Source organism: Chrysemys picta, chromosome 2 (genome assembly GCF_011386835.1).
Source record: "Chrysemys picta bellii isolate R12L10 chromosome 2, ASM1138683v2, whole genome shotgun sequence".
NCBI classification, from domain to species: Eukaryota; Metazoa; Chordata; order Testudines; family Emydidae; genus Chrysemys; species Chrysemys picta.
This window is the reverse complement of record NC_088792.1, coordinates 83,906,171-83,930,065: the sequence shown is the minus strand read 5'-3', so window position 1 is coordinate 83,930,065 and position 23,895 is coordinate 83,906,171. Positions and strand designations below refer to the sequence as shown.

The following is a 23,895-nucleotide window of genomic DNA, read 5'->3' as shown; positions in this document are numbered from 1 at the left end:
TTATATAACTATATAGACATAATCCAGTGAGTTTTTGGGAGAGACCAGATAAGTCATAGAGGTGACACTTTAAATCTTATGTGCCCACGTGCTGCTTGGCTGTGTACCTGTCACAACCAAGTCCTTAGCCTTTTTGACACAAGGTCAAGATATTTAAAATAAACCTTAGCAAAGAGACTGACAGACAAATAAATAAAAGGCTAAAATTGTTCTCTCAAGTGCACTACTCCTAATACCCAAATTTAGTCAATGTACTGTTTCCACTGCCATGCTTTGATGTCTATTGGTCGTGTTATTAGGCTGGGCTAGATCTCCCTGTCCTATGGAGCACACTTGTTTCTGTGAAGTCCCCAGCATGCACATCCTGCTATATAAAAATTCAATAATAATCATATTCAGAGTACACATATACCTTTGCAATTTAAAAGCAGCCCTTGTTCTCAAGGCAACACACTGGATGCAATACCAACAATCAAAAAACGGAGCCAGCTCTTCAGCGGGTGTGAACTGGAACAGTTGCACTGATGGAGCTATACCAATTGACACCTGTTGAGATTCTGGAACACCGGGTCTAATTCTGATGTCACACTGGTGATAACCAGGAGTAACTCCATTGAATTCACTGGAGTTACACCAGCAAAATTCAATGCAAGACGGATCAGAACCGACTCCCCCACTTTCTTTTAAGGCTACTTATCTTTAGCCTCATGACGTAATGATTCCTACCCTAATTCTGACTAGGGATTCCATACAATAACATCTCCATGTTTTTTTGGTCACTGGTTGAGTTTGGTTATGGTCAACAAGATGATAAAGCATCCTGCATTAGAGAAGTTATCCCATATCATATAACAAACACAGGGCCCTCCCCCCTTCATCAGGCCACTTTACAGTTGTGGTGCTGGGGCGGAAGGTGCTGCTGTAGGTGGTCAGTGTGCCCCTTCAGCAGGGGCACCCATTGAATTGGGAGGCTACATCCAGCCTTGGCACTGAGCACCCTTACCGACTTCCCAGGACAGCCACCGCATAAAAAGGGATGATCCTGGGAAAACCTGGACAGGTGGCGAGCCTAATCCCCTCTTCTGCCCCTATGCAGGGGCCAGGCATAATCACAATCTCTGAGCTCAGGAAGCACAAAGGCCGCATGAGACCATCATCTACAGCAGCACAAACCTCTCCAAAAAAGGTGCAGAGCGGAGGGTTTACATCAGGGGTGGGCAAACTACGGCCCATAGGCCGAATCCGGCCCACGAGCCATTTTAAGCCAGCCCGCGAGCTCCTACTGGGGAGTGGGGTCTGGGGCTTGCCCCGCTCCAGCGCTCCAGTTGGGGCGCTGGGTCAGGGGCCGCACTATATGGCTCCCGAAGCAGCCGCATGGCCCCACTCCAGCATTAGCAGGTCTGGCGCCAGCATGGCCCCGCTACAGCGCTAGCAGGAACCGGAGAAGGGAAATGCCACTGTTTCTGGGAGCCGCCTGAGGTAAGCGCCGTACAGAGCCTGCACCCCTGAGCCTCTCCCCATGCTCCAACCCCCTCCCCCAGCCCTGATCCCCCTCCTGCTCTCCAAACCCCTCAATACCAGCCCGAAGCACCGTCCTGCACCCCAAACTCCTCATCCCCAGCCCCACCCCAGAGCCCACACCCCCAGCCAGAACCTGCACCAGCCCTGCTCCTCCTCCTGCTCTCCAAACCCCTCAATCCCAGCCTGAAGCACCATCCTGCACCCCAAACTCCTCAACCCCAGTCCACCCCAGAGCCTGCACCCCTAACCAGAGCCCTCACCCCATCTAGCACCCCAACCCCAATTTTGTGAGCATTTATGGCCTGCCATATAATTTCTATTCCCTGATGTGGCCCTCAGGCCACAAAGTTTGCCCACCCCTGGTTTACATTATGACCCAGCACCCGCTACTGTGCAACAGCCCAGCAGGGGGCAGCATACAGTGCAATCTTTAATAGCATAGCACTGTGGCTGCACTCAGTTGGGCTGAGTGGCACTCCAGGAGGCATTGTACCTATCATAGTCCTGGCTCCCCACCTCTCAGAGTCCGATCTGCACCGAGAGGCCTCTGCGGGGTTGGAGGAAGATGTTGTGGAGATATGTCTGAGCTCTGAGTCTCTGCTGCTCACAGAAGCAGAGGGGATGATTCAACCCTGGCAGATTTTGCAAGGAAAGATTGTACATAAATTGCTTCTGCCTCATTCCGCATCTATATAACATGGGGATAAATGGCATTTCCCTACCACAATGGGGTGTTGTGAGAATAAATACACTAAAGATTGATGGCCCCCTGGGTGCTTCACAAAACATCTATGAGAGATTTAAAGGCCAGAAGGACCTTTCTGATCGTCTAAACTGGTCTTCTGCATTACACAGGCTATAGTATTTCATCCAGATTCTCACATCTGTTGTTTAGGATACACCCCACCACATCGCTGTCTTGTTGCAGAAGTGTAAAATTTTCTGAAATGGGCAGCAATTGTGAGATCGGTGAAATATTAATAGATCATAACTTAAGTATACATAAGACCTACACAACCTGCTTTGGTCACTTTAACATTTATGCAAAACTCTGAGCTAGCTAGCTCCTCTCTAATGACACTGACATTAATAGAAATGAATGGAACGACCCCCATTTACACTAGCTGGAAATCTGGCACGTGATTTCAAAGAAGGAGGTAAAGAACCTCATTGCTCTCTCTATACACTCACGCGGCAGTGCCCAGTGAGTCTGGAAGGAGGCCACATTTCTTGTCATCCCTTTTTAAATACAAGTGTGTGGGTGATTAAATCTGCTTTGTAGAGGAGAAGAGCTGTGAGATTAAACTGGGAAACAGATGGGCATCAGCCCAGACTCATCCACTGGAGAGAAGAAAGATTTACCCCAAAGGGGAATTAAACAAAATAACAAAGAAGAGCAATGATTATAGGTCACTTAGAGTTTAGTTGCACAGTAGCTATGGAATTCACAGTATATTTTTGAATGGAAAAACCATGCTCTGAAGACATCTCCTTTATTCTCCTCCCCAAATACCTCCTGCAAAAGATCAATGACATGATAGAGAGTTAACTACATAAATTATACAGAATGGGCTGCTTTCATTACATAATACTGTTAACCCCCTTGGACAAAATTTATTGCTAGAGTATCCACTGAAGTATCTTAAGCTAATGTTATTACATAGTCTATGCTTTGGCCATAGAGCCGCATAGGAGCAGGTACCTCAAGACACAGGTACCTCACCACACATTCTTTGCCAATATTATACGACCTTTAAGTATTCAACATCTGGTTATGATAGCACCTGTATGGAAACAACGGGTAACTGAAGATACTCAAGAGCCCAATCCTACTCCCCTTACTGCTGTAGTCCCATTGATTTTAAAGGTACTGCTCCCTTGAATAAAGTGAGCAAGATTTGTCCCATAATAGAAGACAGGGACCACTAATTGCAAAGCGCACTTTTGGAGGGTGACACAAGAAATCTAGCGACCCCTGCATAAAAACACTAACAGGCACGCATGAGTGAGCTACTAGAAGTGCAGAAGAGTCACTTAGCAGAAATCTTACTGCAATGCTGAAGAATAAAAAAAAAACACTTTTGCCATTTCTATAACCTTAAGGAAAACTTTAACACTTTTTTAAAAAGTTAAATATTTACACTGACACTACAAGAAGCATACAGTTCCAATGTATATTTCTGATATTCTGCCTCAGTCTGTAGAGTATCATGACTGGTACATTACTGGCTCATTTAGCTCCTATACTCACAAAAACTAATGACCGCTGTTTGCTGTGATTAAGAATTTGAGTAATACAGAGGGAGTAACATGACCCCTTTCACACAAACATTTAAAAGGCCATTATGCTTTATCATCAGATCTTCTCCAACAAGGTTATAAATATATGTGAGAAAATACCTACGCTCAATGTGGCACATTCCGAATGGAGAGTCAGCCTTAAGTCTGAATGTCAATGAAGAATTCCCAGAGCCTTAAAGTGTGATTCCACTCTGAGAAGTGAAATCTACCTTCGTACTGAACAAATCTTCTCCCTCCATATTTCAATCACTTGTATCTGCTAATCACAGTTATAAAAATAAGTTTTCAGTACTTTTCATGCCTGTTTAATATTGCATAGGCAAACCTGCTATGAGAGGGTGAGCTGAAAACCATTCTGGATTTTGCATACATCCTCCCCCTCCTGCCCTCTCATTCTAGGGCAGTATAGTAGGGCAGGTAGTATCACTTATTTTATTTAAAATAAATAAATAAATAAATAAAAGATTTTGTAGAAAAACTGAACACACAAAAATCATGACAAGCGAAATACCATAGCATATCAACACATGGTAACCAGATGAAGTATGCAAAAGTATAATTGTTATACAAAATCTTGGTAGAGGAACAGTATGGTAATACCTTAGAACACTTTACATCTATTCTATTGGCCAGGATCTTGCATTCCAGGGAGAGCAGACACTTTGCAGAATAAGAACACCACACAGTGACATGATATAGTATTGTCACTTACATCCGGGCCTGATACCACATGAATGGATCTACTACAGCATGAGTGCTGTGTCTCAGCAAGATCAATGAGATTTTGCAGAATATCTAACCATGCATCCATCCACGGGTATACATTTTCCATTTTAAATGTTTCAAATATAAAAATGTATGTAAACTAGCTAACGTGCCTGCTAGGGTGACCAGAGAGCAAGTGTGAAAAATCGGGACGGGGTGTAATAGGAGCCTATATAAGACAAAGCCCCAAATATCGGGACTGTCCCTATAAAATCGGGACATCTGGTCACCCTAGTGCCTGCACAGAAGACTGTTTTTTTTCCCCACATAACTTGAGCATTTTTTGTTTTTAAACAAAAGGCACAGGTGTACAACTGATTCAATAAGGATTAGGTGGGATGTACTCTATTATAAGCCAAATTTTTTACACTCAGTGGGGTAGTGAAGTGGCAGGAAGGGCATCTGAAACGTAGAAAAAAAAAAAAGAACCCATTTTTACTCTGCAACACTGGAACAAACAGGCCTGACACTCAAACTAAGATGCAAGTTAAAAGCTCTCAAAACAAAAAACAAACAGAACAGAGTTAATGCACTATAAGGATGCTGCCATGATTTGGGGGTGCAGTGTTTTGCCCGTAATGCTCTTCGCACCAACAATGCTGAGGTGTAATGACCATTTCATGCAACGGAGAGGCAGAGGTGGACATGTGCTTCTCTCACAAAGAGACCACTGTTTCATAGGAGATTTCACTGTGAGAGAGACTGCACACTTGAGGAAGCAGTCAGTTAAAAGAGAAGAAGGCTCTTTTGCTGAAAGAAAATACAGTGATATCACTCTTAGCCTACTTATCTGACCTTGTTTCTTCTGACATGCCATCCTCTGCTACTCTGCCAGTGATGTAACCTCAACACCTTATTCATCCACTTCTCAAACCACCATCTCTACACCTTTTTCTACACTGCCCCCTTTGCATGGAAGCCTTCCAGAGCTGCTGTGCAAGGCCATTTCCTTCTCCTCATCCCTCCTTCAGACCCACCTCTACCATGACGCCTGCATGTCAAGTCAAAGACATTTACCTACAAAAAATGGAATGATTTTTTCTTTATACTGCCATGATGAGCGCAAATCTTTGCTGAGTAACTATGCAATCCCATTGCCAGAAAACCTGCTCTTCCTCCCTTTTCTCCCAGCATGTGTTCTGATACCTCCTTCATTGAGTTATGTCTGAAATCAGCTTGCAAGCTCCCAAAGGATGTGCGATTCCCAGCACAAGTGGATGTGCACATGCTAGCTCTGCTCGAGCTAGCACCTAAAAATAGCAGTGTGGCCACAGCAACACAGATGGAGGCTCAGGCTAGTCACCCAAGTATATATCCAGAGGGTCAAGCAGGCAGCCCAAGCCACTGCCCATGCCACTGCAGCCACATGGCTATTGTTAGCACACTAGCTTGAGCAGAGCTAGCATGTGTCTATCTGCCCGTGCTAGGAATCACACGTCCCAGCTGCTGTGTAGATATACCCCAAGGCAGGAACCATGTCCCTGGAGCTATTCTAGTGATGGAGGCCATCAAGATACCTAGCTAGAAAGATAAAATATATGGCCTACATTTTTAAAGTGCCTAGTGATTTGTGGTGCCCAACCTGAAACATATTAAAGAGGACTGATTTCCAGAGGGCAGGTCCTCATCACTTTCCGAAAAATCAGGCCCCTTTCAGGTGTGTAAAGTTGGGCTTCAAAAAAACTGAGGCACCCAAAATCATTAGTCATTTTTGAGATTTTGGACCTATTCCCTTGTGCGAGGAATCTCATGTACTTTTGGATACTTAATACAATATAATAGGTGCTAATAAATATTAATAACCATTGCCTCTATTTAGGAGAGCTGTCCTTATTATGATTTTTACCCAAACATTTCCTCTTTCCACATGCTGTCCCTCCGAAAATCTCTTGTGATCCAGTGAATTTCAGTGGTGCTAAAAGGGGTGGGAGTGTCCCTATTTATAGTTTTCAAATATTGGCAGATGGGCATGCAGCCTTACATCACCTATACCACCAGGATGATTGCAGCAGGCAGGACATTATGGGCCCTCGCCCTTACTCCTTATGCTATACTGAACTCCCAATGGAATCAGTACTAAATTATAGTGAAAAGATTAGGTTTGGGCCCTGCATGTGGAAACCATCGCAGAGTATGAGTGGGGCAGGTAGAAAGCAGTTGAATTAAATCAAGAACGGACAGATATGCAGAGAAAACCTGAATTGTTCCCACTGAGTGAGTCATGCCATCACAAGGGCTAGGGGATGAGCACGCCTCATGTTCTACTTTCACATCTCCACAGCTCCATCGGTTTGTGGTGATGCCCCAGGAAGTACTGACCGAGTGCTCCCATGGTACCATTTTACAGTAGAGAGCCTGTTTTGGCCCTCCATTTTGTTTGTTTGGGTTGCAAAATGAAGAACTTTAAAAAGTAATTTGGCTATGGGATATCTACAAGCACGATCCTTTTTGAACAGACAAACACATAGATAACAGAAGTCTGTATTAAGCCAGCCCGATCCTGTTGTTCAATGTGATACTGATCCAGTTTGTCAGCTGTCAAAAAGGAAGTTGCTTTTGTTAAACTAAGCAGGCTCGGTTGCTGCCGCTGCAGCATGGCATTGCATAACCCGTGCATTTTGCAGCAATAAGTGATGTTACCCTGGTGCTTATACCCTGCGGTGACTGGCGTTCAATAAGTACCTTAGATTAGACAGATAGATGGCAACCACAGCATATAGCAATGGCTGAAAAAGATTAAATCAAAGAATAGAAGACACAAGATAAGATTGTGGGTGTAACAAAAGTTTGCAAACACTGTTGCAGCTGAACAAATCATATTAGAGACCCTCACTTAGCAACCAAATTTTAGATTGTGTAAACACCTCCTCTGCCCTGCCCTGAGTTTTGCAATTCGTTTTTTTTTTTGTTATATTTTGAAAAAAAATTGTGATTTAAAATTATTCATCTGCAGGTTTTTCAGCCTAAAAACAGCTGAGTTAGTGCACATGACCCTAAAAATAAAACTGACTAGTAACAAAAGTAGATCTGGAAGAATTAGTCGAGTTTCATTGTACAAGAAAGGAGAAACGTAAACAGTAAATAATAGTGAAAATCACATTGGATTTGAAAAATTCTCTCCATTTTAATCAACTAATACTTTAAGGAGTATTAGTTGATAAAGACTAGGAGGTTCATAAAATGTTACCCAACCACGTCCCTTTAAAAGGATGCTATCAGCTTAAAAATCTAATAAAAAAATTACTCGAGTTAAAAGTAGTTTTAGGTACTACCTTGCCCTGGAGTCCACCTAGCAAATTCTGTAGTTTTACAATCACATTTGCTTGCATTTTTAATGGACTACCCTCCTGAGTTTCTGTGTTAGTCCCTGATCCTGAAAATACTTCTGTATGCGAGTAAGACTTCACACTATGGGCCAGATTCCCATTTACATTAAGGCCCCTTTCTACACCTCTTAGGCAATATAAATGTATTACACCCACTTTAAGGCCACTTTACACTGTCAGAATGGTGTATAAAGGGGCTTCTGTATAAATAAGATTCAGGTTTCATGGCTAACTGACTAGAGGAAAATGTGAAATCAACTATACACTCAGTGCTGTCAAATGCATAAAGTAAACAAACTGAAACATTTGAAAATATATTTTTCTTTAATCTTTTTTTCAGTCATAGTAATCTTACTTTTTAACAACAGTAAGCAATTTTTTTTCATACCAGAACTATGATTTTTTTTAAGTGAAGGTGCCCCTTTAAGGATCTCTGGAAAACTGCAAGAAGGACATCTTGTACACAGTAATACAATTTGTGTAATTAAACATTGTTCTTAAATCTGTTAAAATATAAATGCCCCCTTCAAGAGAAACAACAAGGAGTCTGGTGGCACCTTAAAGACTAACAGATTTATTTGGGCATAAGCTTTCGTGAGTAAAAACCTCACTTCTTCGGATGCATAGAGCTCTATGCATCCGAAGAAGTGAGGTTTTTACTCACGAAAGCTTATGCCCAAATAAATCTGTTAGTCTTTAAGGTGCCACCAGACTCCTTGTTGTTTTTGTAGATACAGACTAACACGGCTACCCCCTGATACTTGACACCCTTCAAGAGAATTTATCTTCCCTACTGCATTTCCATTTATGTAGATTCAGAACTAAAGAACACTCCTAAATAGAGTGACCAGATAGAAAGTGTGAAAAATCGGAACAGGAGGTGGGAGGTAATAGGCACCTATATAAGAAAAAGCCTCAAATATTGGGACTGTCCCTATAAAATCGGGACATCTGGTCACCCTACTCCTACAGTAGAAACAACGAGGAGTCCTTGTGGCACCTTAGAGACTAACGAATTTATTTGGACATAAACTTTCGTGGGCTAGAACCCACTTCATCAGATGCATGAGGTGAAAAATACAGGAGCAGATATAAATACATGAAAGGATGGGGGTTGCTTTACCAAGTGTGAGGTCAGTCTAATGAGATAAATCCACCTACAGTAGAATTCACCAGGACCTATGATGTTATATGGACAACATAAATTCAATTTTTGTGCACTGAAAGTTAATCACAATCTGTGGTGGTGAAGTGACAGGTGGGATCAGAGTTGAAGAACTCAAGTATCCACTCTTTGTGCTCTAGAATCAGAAATGTAGGGCCTGATACTTCAGATTTATACCAGTATGAAAGGAGTAACTACAAGATAATTAATGGAGTTACATGGCTGTTAAAACAGTGTGAGAGGAGAATCAGGCACTAAATTCCATATATGTTATTAAAAGTGCAATGAATTCACCAGCCCTTTCTCCTTTTCTTAGATGCAGCATAACTCCACCACATGCCAGCTGGCCAGAACAGGGTTTCTCTAGTCAAGAAGAATGCAAAGTGCATTCCAATAAAAACAGATCACAATTTCATAAAGCTATCACTTTTTTTATACCTGTCTAACAGGTATGTGCAACAGGGTAAACAATAGCAGGAGTGCTGCAGCTAAATCCTCAGACATTCTGGAGCGAGACCAGGCTGGCTTTGTGCAGACAAAATCCTCACTGTCATCAGTAAATTTGCATACATAAGGACTGCAGTGAATGTTTACATGTCAGCATTTCATAAGGGGGAGGGGGGGGAATTGGTGTGCACATTTTCTACAAAATGTCCAAATAAGTTTCTCCTCCAGAAAATTTGCCGAACTCTCCTCTAATGAGAAGATTATTAACAATCAAAGACAAGTTTACACTTTGGAGAAACACAGAACTTTTTCACAATTCCATTTGGGAGAAAGATAGACATTGTTATTATTTCTGATGTCAACAGCATTTCACAGGCATGTAAAAACACTTCCCTGCCGTAAAGATCTTCCAATCCAAATATCGGTTACAGTATTGGACTACTACAGAGAGCGCCTCACACAGGGACAGAAAGAGAGCAAGACTCCTCCGTGTTTTGTAGGGTGACCAGACAGCAAATGTGAAAAATCGGGATGGGGGCGTAATAGGAGCCTATATAAAAAGACCCCAAAATCAGGACTGTCCCTATAAAATCGTGACATCTGGTCACCCTAGAACAAGGGGACCGAGAGGGCGACAGACGCGGCAGCAAAGGAGACTTGGTAGTGACAGAAGAATGAGGACGGGAGGAAAGCAGGGGAAAGCATGAGAGCTTTGACGTAGCATCCCGCATATTGCATGCTAATGGACTGGGTGACACATCTTCATGTCGTTTTTCTGCTTCCTGACAAGGTTTAAACTAGGCATGAAAAACGACTGTCAGCTGCGCCGCCAGAAGCTGTTTATTGTTAGCTGGCTATGAAAAAAAAAATCTACCTGTTACACAACACGCTGGAAACTTGCTGGGAACCAATATCACACCCCTGCCAAGTGCCAACTTGTGAGAGTCACAAATAGGAACCGGGGAGGGGGGGGGGTGAGAAAAAGCAGGGCGCTGAAATGAGCACTGAAACTGACAGGGCCGGGAGAGACAGAGTTTGGGAAGTTGCAGAGGGGCAAAGTTTTGCGGAATTGAAGGCATGCCCGCCACACACAGGCGCTCGGGCATGTGCAGTCCGGTGGGGGGGGGGGGTGTCCTGCCTGCAAAAGGCAACAGCAACACCCCACAGCACGTCGGCAAGAAACCACCAGCAGTCAAGTGACAAAGTCAAAACAAAACTAAGTGACTTCTCCTGTCCCACAGACCTGAGCCTGCCTGGCCCGGCCCGGCCAGCCCCTCTCCTGCCAAGCCCTGCCTCGCGCCCCTCAGCCAGGCCACTCCTCGGGGGCGGGGTGGGGGGGCTGTATTTACACAGGGAAAAATAAGTATATTCCACAGAGGGGAGAAAGTACATTACCTCCGCCCAGGCAGCCATTACATAGGAATACATTGAGGAGGTTTTACTACAACTCCCATGATTCCCCTGGCCTACATCTCCCATGAGTCCCTTGTCCCTGCCTCTCTTTAACCCTCTAGGTGCAGGGAGTAACTGATCATACCTAGTTCATACCTGATACTTTTTATCTGCAGCTCTCGAAGCACTTTGCTAAGTTGGGTGAACACCATTCCTCCTCCCTCTCCCACCCATTTTACAGATGGAGAATCTCCCGCATAAAGAGGCAAAGTGACTTGTCACACAGCAGGTCTGTGGCAAAGTTGGTCCTACAATCAAGGCAATACTGATGCTGAATGTGTTACTTCAGAATCATTGTCAGAATAGATGGTGAACAGAGCTGGTTGAAAAATTACTGTTGAAACTTTTTTGATGGAAAATGGCACTTAGACAACGTAGACATTTGTGCAGAAAAACATTTGTGCATCCCTCGGGTTTTAAAACAAAAGTTTTTAAATTAAAAAAAAAAATTTAAATGAAAACACCTAGCTAGCAAAGGCCTAGGGAAACTTTCCAATGGCCCCAGCATGGGAGTGAGCATTTCCAAAGGGGCATTTTTCCTCTGTAGATTTATATGGCATTTGCCTTAAGGCCTGCCTTCACCTATTTTCACATACAACCAATGAAGATCCTTTTTACCCTCATGCTACTCTTCAGATTGCTTGAGTATCAGCAGCAGAACTCTCAGGTATCACTACTTCCATGTGAGCCATTGATCACACAAACAAATGAACAGAGGGGAATGGAAGTGTGGTTCCAAGGTCTTTGGCCCTGCCCATTATTTGAAAGAGTTTTCCTTTTACTTTTCTGATGTATGAATTACTGGAGAACACTAATAATGTACTTTAGCCAGTTATATGCAAATTACCAATAGAAATACAGCTGCTGTACTCACATCACTCAAACCTAGAGTCAGCAGTGCATACCTTTGCTCAGATAGGAAGCACTTTGGTCTACCCAGAATTCATGCTTCCTTGTAGTGGTATATATCGAAACACAGGATATGAAACAATCTAAGGTTTCTTGCACAGCATCCACACTCATCGTCCCTAAACACTGCTGTTTTATTTGGTGCCTGGATTGTCCATGTTTCAAGTTTGAAAACTGACCCCTGAACATATACAATAGGCCTAATCTTGCTCCCACTGAAGTCAGTAGCAAAACTGCCACTGACTGCAAATAGAGAATGAGCAGGCCCCAAACCTCAGCACTGTACTATAATTTTGCAAAATGAAGATTAAGAGCATTAGGAAGCTACACTAGGTACAGTGGTTTATAGTCCATATTCTTGTCTTGGATAATACATTTAGGTATAGAAAGACAGTGTAGCCTAGTAGATGGCATACTGGACTAGGCCCCAGGAGAGCTGGGTTTGAAACCTGGGTCTGTCATTAACCCATGGGTGACCTTGGGCAAATCACTACTCTTCTCTGTACCTTGGTTTTTCCATCTGTAAAATAGGGGTAATAATATTAACCTCCTCGTAAAGCACTTTGAGATCTGTGGGTGTAAAAACTGTTATATAAGAGCTAGATATTTTATATTATAGTAGCATCTAAGAACTCAGTTACAGACCAGGGCCCCAGTGAGGTAGGCACTGTACAGACAAGTAACAAAGAAGATATTTCCTTCCCAAGAGAGCTCACAATCACATGACAAACTGCAAATTCTTCAGGTACAGTTTTAATAGGAATTAATCGAAGACAGAAAATACCAAATGTTACATGTTATTCTGCATTAGTAAAATTCAATTTTCTTTACATACTCCATTTTCAGAAATACAGATATCCTAACCAAAATACACACAAGTTAAAAATCAAACAAATGTAATTAAACTGTTTAAAGCTAAAAAACAAAAACAAAAAAACAAATCAAAAAACAATCCACATGGTTAATCTTATCCCTTTATTATATTGTCCGGCCTTATATAGGGTATGAAATAAAACCAAAACAAGAATTATAAAGGGTGCCTCATAGCACCTGTCATAGTTAAGTTTTCAGAATCTTTTAAATGATACAGACACACAGGGCCTTATTTTACTCTTGTTTACACTGGTGTAGCTTTGTTGAAGTCAATGGAATGATTCCTGGAGGTACTCCTGAATCAGACCCATTTTCCTTTGGGTAATCTTCATCTGCATAGCTGAAGGCATTTTTGCCCTGATTTAAAGTCTATTGAAGTCAGTGGACAGAATCTCCTCGATTTCAGTGGTCTTTTGATGAGTCCCTTTGGCTGGAATCCTCCATCCCAAGCCAAGATGCCTTAGCTAAAGACAATGGAAAGGCTTATCATCCCAAAAGTGTTAGCTGTACTGAAAGGGTAAACTCACTCATGTTTAATGGGATGGATGGATTTCCCTAGAGTAACTCAAATGCGTGGTGGGAAGATTGAGAATTTAGTTCTGGTAGCTGAATTCAGGCACAGACTAAAAAGGTACAGTGAAACTTTTCTTAAAACAACTACCCCCGAATCTGTTGCCTACTAAAGGTCAACTTTAACTACAGATCAGACTAAACTGTAGTGGGGACTACATGGGAACACTGTAAAGTGGTTGCTTAGGAAAGGGGGTTACCTAATGAAATCAAGAACTAGTTCAGGGTCCATTGCAAAGAACTACATACATTCAACGTTATGTTTGAGATTCTACACCAAGGTTAAGAAATTGCAAGCACTGGTTTCCAGAGCATCTGTAATGCAGTTATGTTGTGAGTATGCAACAAAGGTAACACTCATGGCTTGGAGGAAAAATATAGGTTGAAAACGTGGCAGAGTGTCAGTTCTCGTGAAAATCTTCAGTTAATACTTCTTGACTTATGTGTTTAACATCTCAATAATCCCATTGCAATAATATATAATTTTGTATTGAAAATACGTAATAAAAAACAAGCCAATGGAATTAACAACAATTTAAAAATATATTTGCATTTAAAATGATTGTTGCAGGAGGTCAGACTAGAGGATCACGATGGTGCCTTCTGGCCTTAAAGTCTATGAGTCTCACACCTTAAGAGCTAGATTGTCAAAGTTGTGTGCATGCAAGTGTTTGCATATGCCTAAATGTAAATATCAAAAAGCTCACACACCAATCGGGTATTTGCACACATAGGTAGGTGCCTAACTTGGCTAGACGAAGATGCAAATACCCGAGTTCCATAGGCCCATCTCGTATTTGTATGCATAAGCTGGTATACTCAAAGATATGTGACAGGTTTCAGAGTGGTAGCCGTGTTAGTCTGTATCAGCAAAAAGAATGAGTACTTGTGGCACCTTAGAGACTAACAGATTTATTTGAGCATAAGCTTTCGTGGGCTAAAACCCACTTCATTGGATGCATGCAGTGAAAATACAGTAGGAAGATATATATGCACAGAGAACATGTGTATATACAAAGGACAGGCCCAACAAAGAAAGTAACAGAACACCACTAGCCGTCAACTTCAACCCCCAACTAAAACCTCTCCAGCGCATCATCAAAGATCTACAACCTATCCTGAAGGACGATCCCTCACTCTCACAGATCTTGGGAGACAGGCCAGTCCTCGCTTACAGACAGCTCCCCAACCTGAAGCAAATACTCACCAGCAACCACACACCACACAACAAAAACACTAACTCAGGAACCTATCCTTGTAACAAAGCCTGTTGCCAACTCTGTCCACATATCTATTCAGTGAACACCATCATAGGACCTAATCACATCAGCCACACTATCAGAGGCTTGTTCACCTGCACATCTACCAATGTGATATATGCCAGCAATGCCCTTCTGCCATGTATATTGGCCAAACCAGACAGTCTCTACGCAAAGGAATAAATGGACAGAAATCAGACGTCAAGAATTATAACATTCAAAAACCAGTTGGAGAACACTTCAACCTCCCTGGTCACCCAATTACAGACCTCAAAGTCGCAATACTCCAACAAAAAAACTTCAAACAGACTCCAACGAGAAACTGCAGAATTGGAATTAATTTGCAAACTGGACACCATTAAATTAGGCTTGAATAAAGACTGGGAGTGGATGGGTCATTACACAAAGTAAAACCTATTCCCCCATGCTAATTCCCCCCCCCCCCCGTTACTCACACCTTCTTGTCAACTATTGGAAATGTGCCATCCTGATTATCACTACAAAAGTTTTTTTTTCTCCTGCTGATAATAGCTCACCTTAATTAATTACTCTCATTAAAGTTGGTATGGCAACACCCATATATATCTTCCTACTGTATTTTCCACTGCATGCATCCGATGAAGTGGGTTTTAGCCCACGAAAGCTTATGCTCAAATAAATTTGTTAGTCTCTAAGGTGCCACAAGTACTCCTGTTCTTTTTTCAAAGATATGTGCATGCCTAACTTTGACTGGGCCTGCTTTTCAGGGATTCAAACACTTCTGTACATAGATGAAGTATTTTAAAAACCAGCTGGAACTGCAAAACAAGCATTTACATTAAGACCTACTGTTCTAGCTTTCTAAAGAAAATACATTTCTTTTACAAATAAAGGAAAATATCTATTGAGATATCACTATCAAAACAAGAAATGAAGCAGACCGATTCTTCACTCTGTACTATGACTTTACAAGAATTAAGAAAGTATTAACATGCTCATTAACTTAATTCCTTCCTATTGAGGATCAGAAACTGGGTTTGTGTTAAGCTTACAATATTAGTAGCTTTGTACACAGCAACAGTGAAAAGTTTACTTTGAAAACATCAGGTATTCTAACTTATGTAGCTACTGTCAAACTAATAAGACCTGGCTTAATCCCAGGTAGAGAGAGTGGGTGAGTTCTGCTCTCATTTACTCTGCTTCAATGGTATTGGATACGATGGAATTGCAGGAATGTAAGTGAGAGCAGAAACTGGCCCCTTAACTAGAAAAGCCTAGAGGTGATATTTGCAAATAAAATAGATGGTTACCCCTCCCCATGGAAATACATTTTCTATTGTTTTTCCACATCTCAAATATTCACAAAGAATAAATTTGTGTGTCTTTCAGGTGAATGCCTCTAAAATCAACTGTTAATGGCTTTAAAATCTGGATATTTCACTCATGCTTAGCACTGCAGAGCAGCCTTCAGTAAATGGAAGCATCTTCATAGTGGAATTTGCCATGAGAATAAATCCTGGGGCTGGAGATTTTCCCATTGTTGCATGGCCAGAGGTAATTGCACAGGTGCATCAAATGCCTTCTGAATTTGACTCCAACAAATACATAGAGCACAGGGTTGAGGCAGCAGTGGGAAAAGGCAATTTTGCGGCTGATGTAGAAGGCATATGCAATGTTCTTTTGAATCTCACAGTTCAGAAAGATGTAATGAGCTGGCAAAGTTTGCAGGAAACAGAATATATTGTAAGGTGCCCAACTCAGGAAAAAAGCTACCACAATGGTAAAGATGAGTCTCACGGTTCTGTGCTTCCTATGAGATCTTGTTCTGAGCAGAATTTTCAGTATCTTGACGTAACAAAATACAATAACAGCAAAGGAAAAGAGAAAGAAGACATTTCGCTGATAAATTTCTACCTTTTTCCAATGTAAGTCAATGTAATCGCAGGTACTGAAACCATCCAGATCAATCTGCACTTGGGTGAAAATCATCTCAGGAACCACGACTAATATGCTAGCAGCCCAAATGGCCAAGCTCACCTGAATGCCACACTGGTGTGTCTGAGTACTCAAGGTCGACAAGGGGTTCACCACTGCCAGGTACCGGAGAATAGTCATTATGGTCAAAAAGATAATACCACTGTAGTAGCTGATGGAGAAAACCGTATTCACAGCCTTGCAGAGGAAATCACCAAAAATCCATCCATGCAAATGATACACGATCCAGAAGGGCAGCATGCAAGAGAAGACCAGGTCAGAGATGCAAAGGTTCATGATGAAGATGTTTGTTAAAGACACAAGGCTTTCATACTTCATTAGGATCCATAACACCAAACTATTTCCCAGCAGGCTAAGAACAAAAGCAAGAGAGTACAGGATGGTGGTGAGATGGGCACCAAATGCATGGAGGTCATCCATTTCACACACATTGCCAGAGCCAGTATAATTAGTGAAGTTCCCATACTCCTCATAGTAGTCTGAAAATGAGTTTAAGTCAAAGTTGGATTCACCCATTTGGATGTATGAACCTAAATGACACAAAAGGAACTGTCAAGAAGACACTAATGGTCTCAGAAAAATCATAAAAAATCTGGTTGCTTTGGGGGGGTTAAATAAATATATGGAGATATATCTCTCATATAGAACTGGAAGGGACCTTGAAAGGTCATCGAGATCAGTCCCCTGCCTTCACTAGCAGGGTTTTAGCTCTTCTGGCTTGCAATGAAACTTAAATACGGTAGTGAAACTGTGGGGGTGGCAGTTTTACATCTTTACCTGGAGGAACTGGAATATGATTACAAATGGAATTTTACATTAATAGAACATTAAGCACTGACTTGAATTCTTGCATTTTTTAATTAGTTAAAATTCGAAGTCTCAAAAGCAAGTTAATCAGTTTGCACATTATAGCTGCCAATAATTGAATATTTTACCTGGGATAATTCCAGCTAGAATTGTGTTTATATTAAAGAACAGTTATCAGGACTTCAGAACCCATCCAGTTTTTCTACTGTTCTGAAAAGATATTTAAATTCCATTTAAATTTCTCTGAATTCTACACTCTTTACCCAACACGTGATCCTGTTTCAAGATTCAATTCTGCAGAAACTTATAAAACCAGGCAAATTTCCAATGCCAGTATAGAAATAGATAAAAAATACAAATAGATTAACATTAGTAATGAGAGGATTTTCAAATTGGTATTCTAAAAGAGAACAACTTGCAGCAACTGCAAACACTTTCGCATGATATTGGGTTGGAAGTGAACACGTCGAAGACAACGTGGTTGCAGAATGAGCATTGTGCAGAAGGAATCATCACTGTAAATGGGAAAGAAATTGAGGAGGTCGACAAATATATTTATCTGGGTCAGCAGCTGAGCAGAGACAACTCATTCAAAGGGGAATGCAGTAGGAGGAGAAAGGCGGGGTGGGCAAGTTTCAACAAAATAAAGATGTCTTTAATGGATGGTGAACTGCCCATGAAGAAAAGGAAAGAACTGTTTAACTCCACTGTTCTGCCAGCAATGATATACAGAGCAGAAAGCTGGTCAACAATGAAAGCGGAGAAAGAAAAATTTGCTGTCACCCAGAGAGCAATGGAAAGGCAAATGTGTAAGATATTGCTCCGTGATCACATGAGGAGATCAGAAGGTGTACAGAGGTGAATGATGTAGTGCAGGTGATGTACAACGCAAAGTGAAGATGGGCGGGTCATGTAGTCTGCAGGCAAGACAATAGGTGGACAATCTGCATCAGTGACTGGATCCCCAGAGACCAGAAGCGATCGCTGGGCAGACCGAAAACACGCTGGGTCGATCCCATGACAAAACTCTTTGGCTAGAAATGGAAAGAATGTGCTCACAACAAAATAGAATGGTGTGGTGTTGGCTTGTGTTTGTGGAGATATGGACGAGGACAAGCCAGACAAAGGTGATTCTAAAAGATACAATGGTGTTGATCCAGCTCCTACTGAAGTCAACAGAAATTTAGTCACTGATTTCAATAGGAGCAGAAGCAGACTCATGATGTTTCTGCATTTCCCTCTTCTCTACCTTCCTTTCCTGAACTTTTCCCCTTGAGTCCTTCTTTGTGTTGTTCCCTTTGACTCACTATCTGCCACTTTTACTAAGGCAAATCTGAAGGAAAAATCTCATGGATCATTTACGGGCTTTCCTTATTTACACAAGTAGTTCTATTTGTTGCAGGAGTGCTCTATGGCTGTGTATATGTAAATAGTTACTAGACAAAGCGCTAGTGGATGGCGCTCAAGAACATGGAGCATAGTTCCTAGGTTCTGTAGGACGAGTAAAACTTGTGTACTGCCAATGACTTCCTCTGTTCCTATGTTTAAAAGAAGCTCTTATGACCATTGACTTCAGAAGGCAACCTGTAGGAACTGGCCCAGAGTTTATCGCTTTAAGACCAACTTCTCAAAAGTGGCCTCTGATTTTGTATGCTTCAGTTCTGGTGAGCCCAACTTAGGATACCTATAGCCTGATTCTTCCAGAAGTGTTAAATACCCAGAGCCTTAGTTGAGTCAATGGGAACAGCAGGTGATCAGCACTTCTGAATATCAAGTCTATGACATTTCAAGTGGGGCATCCAAAAATTGAGACATCTGTTATAAATGACCTCTTTTACTACTGATAGCTTCTGTGAGTGATGCCACCATTCCTTTTTCTGCTACATATTGATTTATAGGAAGGGCAAGGTGATTTTTCTTTTTAAATGATTATGAAACTGGGATCTTTTACTGGTATCATTCAGATGAAATGGAAGTCAATAAATACGTGACAGATGAATGTTTGAACCTTACAACTCCTGATTTTGATTAAGACCTAAAATTAAAAAGGGCAAAATTCTGCTCTGATGCACACCTCAGACACTGACCTATTTGCTGATGTTGGGAGGTCACAGTTCTGAGAGGAATTTGTACCAGTAACTCTCAGGGTATGCCCTAATCAATAATACCATCAGTCATTGGCATATTCCCTGTCGGCAGCAATGGCCTCCCCACTCAGGGGTCCCATGGCTCAGTAACCCACCGTAAGAACCTGCAGGACTAGAAGTGGGAGTCCTAGGGGGTGTTAGACCACTGACCCCTCCACATCACCCCAGAAAGGTTATGCTAGACTCCTACCAGAGGACCTTGTGAAGCTGGGACTAGCAGGAAGTACCGCACAGCAGGACCTGACTAGCAGCTCCTTGCGGCCCACTGATTGGCTGGCACTAGTATTTAAGCCAGGAAGCCATGACAGGGAGTTGTATGAGCAACAATTCAGACTGCCTTGCTTCAGACCCTGAGTGTGAGAGATCCCAGACTCCAGCTTCTGACCCTGCGGCCCTGCCCTGACTCTTGATTTACTCTCTGGCCTGTCTTGGACTCTGACTTCCCAATACCTGGCCCTGCCTGCCTGCTGATGCCTGACTCCTGGTTTGCCCTCTTGCCTGTCTCAGACTCTGATCTTCTGGTACCGACTCGGCCTGACTCCCACTCTGACCACTAGGTCTGATTGACCACCCAAGACCTGGTTGTGATACCAACTTGGTTATGGTAGCCACTCACTCAAACTTGATCAGACAGGCCTCTGTACCTAGACAGGGTGGAGCTGGAACTTGAAGTATCCAACTAGTCCATGGTGACATGCCCCTGAAATAATAGCTTCTGAAACTGCTCTTGCTGTTGTTGTGCTGTTATCTGGGCCTGCTGAAACTGCTGTTGGCCTGCTTTTTGAGCCTGCTGCTGACATACTAGCCATTTCAGAAGGGTCTGAAATCCAAATTGACACAAGGTTGGCAATAGTCTCTAGCCGTTCTCCTGCTATGCTGTTTTACAAGCAATAAACTAAAATATACAAACTCAAAAAGTATCAGCTCTCCAGAGTAGCTCCTAAGTTTCCTCAGAGCTCCCTACCTTGGATTCTGGTTAGCAGTTCTGGAGGAGAGAGAGAACTGCTTCACCCTCATTAACCCTCCTAAGGATATCAGCAAGGCTTCTAGGCTCCCTCCAAGAGACACCAAAGACTTGTGCACCCCCAGCATATACAGAAATAGAAATTGGAAAATAACTAGGTGATGATTGGGATGGGCCTGTGGACTTCAGAGAGAAGACAGACATGCAGGGTCATTGTAAAAACATTTTAAAATAGCTTTACAGCAGGTCATAACCCTGTGACCAAATAATTCACAAGAAATAGCGCTTGATGAAAACTAACTTGTTCCTGCTCTATCCTCACAAACATCAAGCAAGGAGCACTGAAAACCCAAGACATCACAAACCAACTTCTCACTTTCCTTCTGAAAGGCAATCTTTGGTTAGAGACACAGGTACTTGCTACTTAATAAAATGGTAGTTAGGCACCTAGGCACGTCTAGGCGCCTATCTGCAGCCTTGGGCACCTAAATACCTGTAAGGGCCAGATTGTCAGTCCTCCTTGCTTTACATTCAATGTGAGACTCCCAGGTTCAAACCCCAGGTCTTCCTTCACTTTGCTCTTTCTTCATAAGAACACACTACTGTGCATGGGGGTATCAATGAAAATGCATATAGGGCAGGCAAACACTGGAGGTGATTAACACGCATTTGGCCCTGATGTTTCAGTTACCAGCTAAATGCAGATAACACCACTATTGGCAGTGAAATTACTCAGGATTTATACTCATATAACCAAACTGAATTTGGCTCTGAAGGTAGAAATTTCCCTAATTTTTGCCATTAGGACACATATGAAGAGAACAAAATACATTGTTCTAGTTACAATAATTCCTACCATTGTTGCACGTTTAGGAATATTGTTTTAATTGTACACAGGCGGTAACATTAGCTTCAGCTATTAATTAAAAACAAAAACAAAAAAACTTCTGCTTTTTCCTACATTTGCTGTTCTCAGTGGTTATATTGTTTTGCTCCAAACTTCTTTTTTTTTCCTTCAAAATACCTTCTGGTAATGTCACAAATGAGGAAATATTACTTTCACTAATATAGGAAGTTGTTTTAAAATAAACCCCACATTTTCTTCTAGCTGTTTCATTCATAATTTCAAAACCACATGAACTAGGTGTTAAAGACGGTGATTAATTTAAGTGTAAAGATTTGCGGTACAATGCACAATAATATGTAATGATAATGTGGTTGTATAAGCAGCACCATCCACTTACAAGACACAATTATAGGCATTTTTAGGCTTTAAACAGCCTTTAGACTGCCTGCTGTGTGGGTTTTTGTTTGTTTTAAAACCTTCAGGAGCAAATGGGCAGCTGTTGTAAGCTCATTTAAGCCAGTGGAGTTACAAGGATATGCAGGGACACACATTAGTTTGCCAACTCAATCCTAAATAAAGATGAACAGGGACTGAAAGTGAACACTTATGTGGCTGAAAAGTTTCTGTCAAAACCCAAATTTAGTTTTTGATTACATTAACATTTTCACAGAAAGTGTCTGCTTTCCTTTTAAACTTTTCATTTGGGGAGCCGGGGGAGGAGACAGGACTTTTCAGTTTTTTTGGCCGAAAACAAGAAAGGGGGTTTGGTCAAAAAGTCAAAATTTTCAGCAAAGAAACCACTTTCCACCCATATATAGTGCTCAGAAAAGAAGCTAACAATCCCACCCAGTCTAATAGTTTTATACCTAGGAGAGGCAGTCTACTATTTAAGGCAGAGGGATGAGCATCAGGACTCCTCGGTTCTTTTCTCATCTCTACCAGTGACAGTGTATATGTATTACACAAGTTGTTTCACGCTTCTGTGCCTCATGTTCTCCATCTGTAACACTCACCTCAGAGATTTTGGGAGGCTTAGTCTACACTAGCACTTATGTTGGCAAAACTTTTGTCACTCAGGGGTGTGGAAAAAAAACCCCACCCCCCTGAGTGACATAAGTTTTGCCAGCATAAGTGCTTATGTGCATGGTGCTATGTCAGCGGGAGACGTTTTCCTGCCAACATAGTTCCACCGCTCGTTGGGCTGGTTTTATTATGTCGACGGGAGAGCTCTCTCCCATCAGCATAACATGGCTACATGAGCCATCTTACAGCGACACAGCTAAATCAGTACAGGTGTGCTGCTGTAAGCTTGAAAGTGTAGACATTCATTTGTAAAGCATTTTGAGATTCCCTGACATAAAGATGTTAACTGCTTTTGTTTTGTGGCTTGTCCTCCTTTCCCTATTCTCTACTGGGCCCACCTCTTGCCTGCAGGCATATATGTGCTGCTTTATATTGGATTTTTGTTTAAAACACATGTAGCAAAAATAAGTGACCAAATAAGTTATTAGTAATGAAAGGAAGAGTTGCTTGGATGTACAAATGAAATAACACAACAGACTTTTTCTTTATCTAGTAGGGGGTAGGCAACCTACAGCACGTGTGCTGAAGGCAGCACGCGAGTTGATTTTCAGTGGCACTCACACTCATAGACTCATAGACTCATAGACTTTAAGGTCAGAAGGGACCATTATGATCATCTGGTCTGACCCCCTGCATGCTGCAGGCCATAAAACCGTCCCTACCCCTTCCCTGGACTCTGCTGCTGAAGTCCCCAATCCTGTTACTAGTGACTTCAATCGGCAGAGACCCTCCTGCTAGAGATCCCTGCCCCATGCTGCGGAGGAAGGCGAAAAACCTCCAGAGGCTCAGCCAATCTGCCCTGGAGGAAAATTCCTTCCCGACCCCAAATATGGCGATCAGTAAGACCCCGAGCATATAGGCAAGAGTCTCCATCCTGACCCCTGTTAGCCATTATGCTATTTACCTACCATTGCTTGGTTTTCTTGACACTGCCTGGGTCCTGGCCACTGGTCCGAGGGGCTCTGCATTTTAATTTAATTTTAAATGAAGCTTCTTAAACATAAAAACCTTATTTACTTTACATACAACAATAGTTTAGTTCTAGAAAGAGACCTTCTAAAAATGTTAAAATGTATGACTGGCACACAAAACCTTAAATCAGAGTGAATAAATGAAGACTCGGCACACCACTTCTGAAAGGTTGCCGACTCCTGATCTAGTACAAGAGATGCATACAATGTACAGTCTAGTGGTATCTTTTCATACCTTTAATTTGATTGTTTATCTTCATCAACCTATAACTGCTCTTGCAGTTTGATAAATGTTTTAATCTCTTCTCATCCATGTTACCTTACCATATGGTCTAGACTGGAGGCAACATGCACCGTAACTAATCATCTACACATAAAAAAAACTGCACTCATTTAAAAGTGGTGGTTGTTTTGTTTTTTTTAAATTATTTGGTTACAGCATTGCAAGTGTGGATGTAGACAAGGCCTAAGAAAATTCATATTCAGCTCTCCAAGAGTAGGCCAAGTCTGCACA

The 23,895-nt window shown here is 42.0% G+C and overlaps 2 protein-coding genes across 9 annotated transcripts in view; both read right to left on the bottom strand.

The window, feature by feature from the left end:
* Positions 1-11,046, bottom strand: part of FYCO1 (FYVE and coiled-coil domain autophagy adaptor 1) — an 82,049-nt gene extending 71,003 nt beyond the window's left edge. For 6 of the 8 annotated variants that reach the window (XM_008171215.4, XM_008171229.4, XM_008171222.4 and 3 more), the window contains exon 1: positions 10,921-10,992. The gene's annotated coding sequence lies outside the window, so the exon portion shown is untranslated. Of the gene's footprint in view, positions 1-10,920 lie in introns of all 8 variants that reach the window. The other 2 variants (XM_008171217.4, XM_065583648.1) reach the window with 2 other exon arrangements.
* A 237-nt stretch (positions 11,047-11,283) lies between these two features.
* XCR1 (X-C motif chemokine receptor 1) lies at positions 11,284-17,241 on the bottom strand. Its single transcript, XM_065583647.1, has one exon. The coding sequence runs from the start codon at positions 17,076-17,078 to the stop codon at positions 16,035-16,037; it is 1,044 nt and encodes a 347-aa protein (XP_065439719.1). The 5' UTR covers positions 17,079-17,241; the 3' UTR covers positions 11,284-16,034.
* Between the last annotated feature and the right edge of the window lie 6,654 nt (positions 17,242-23,895).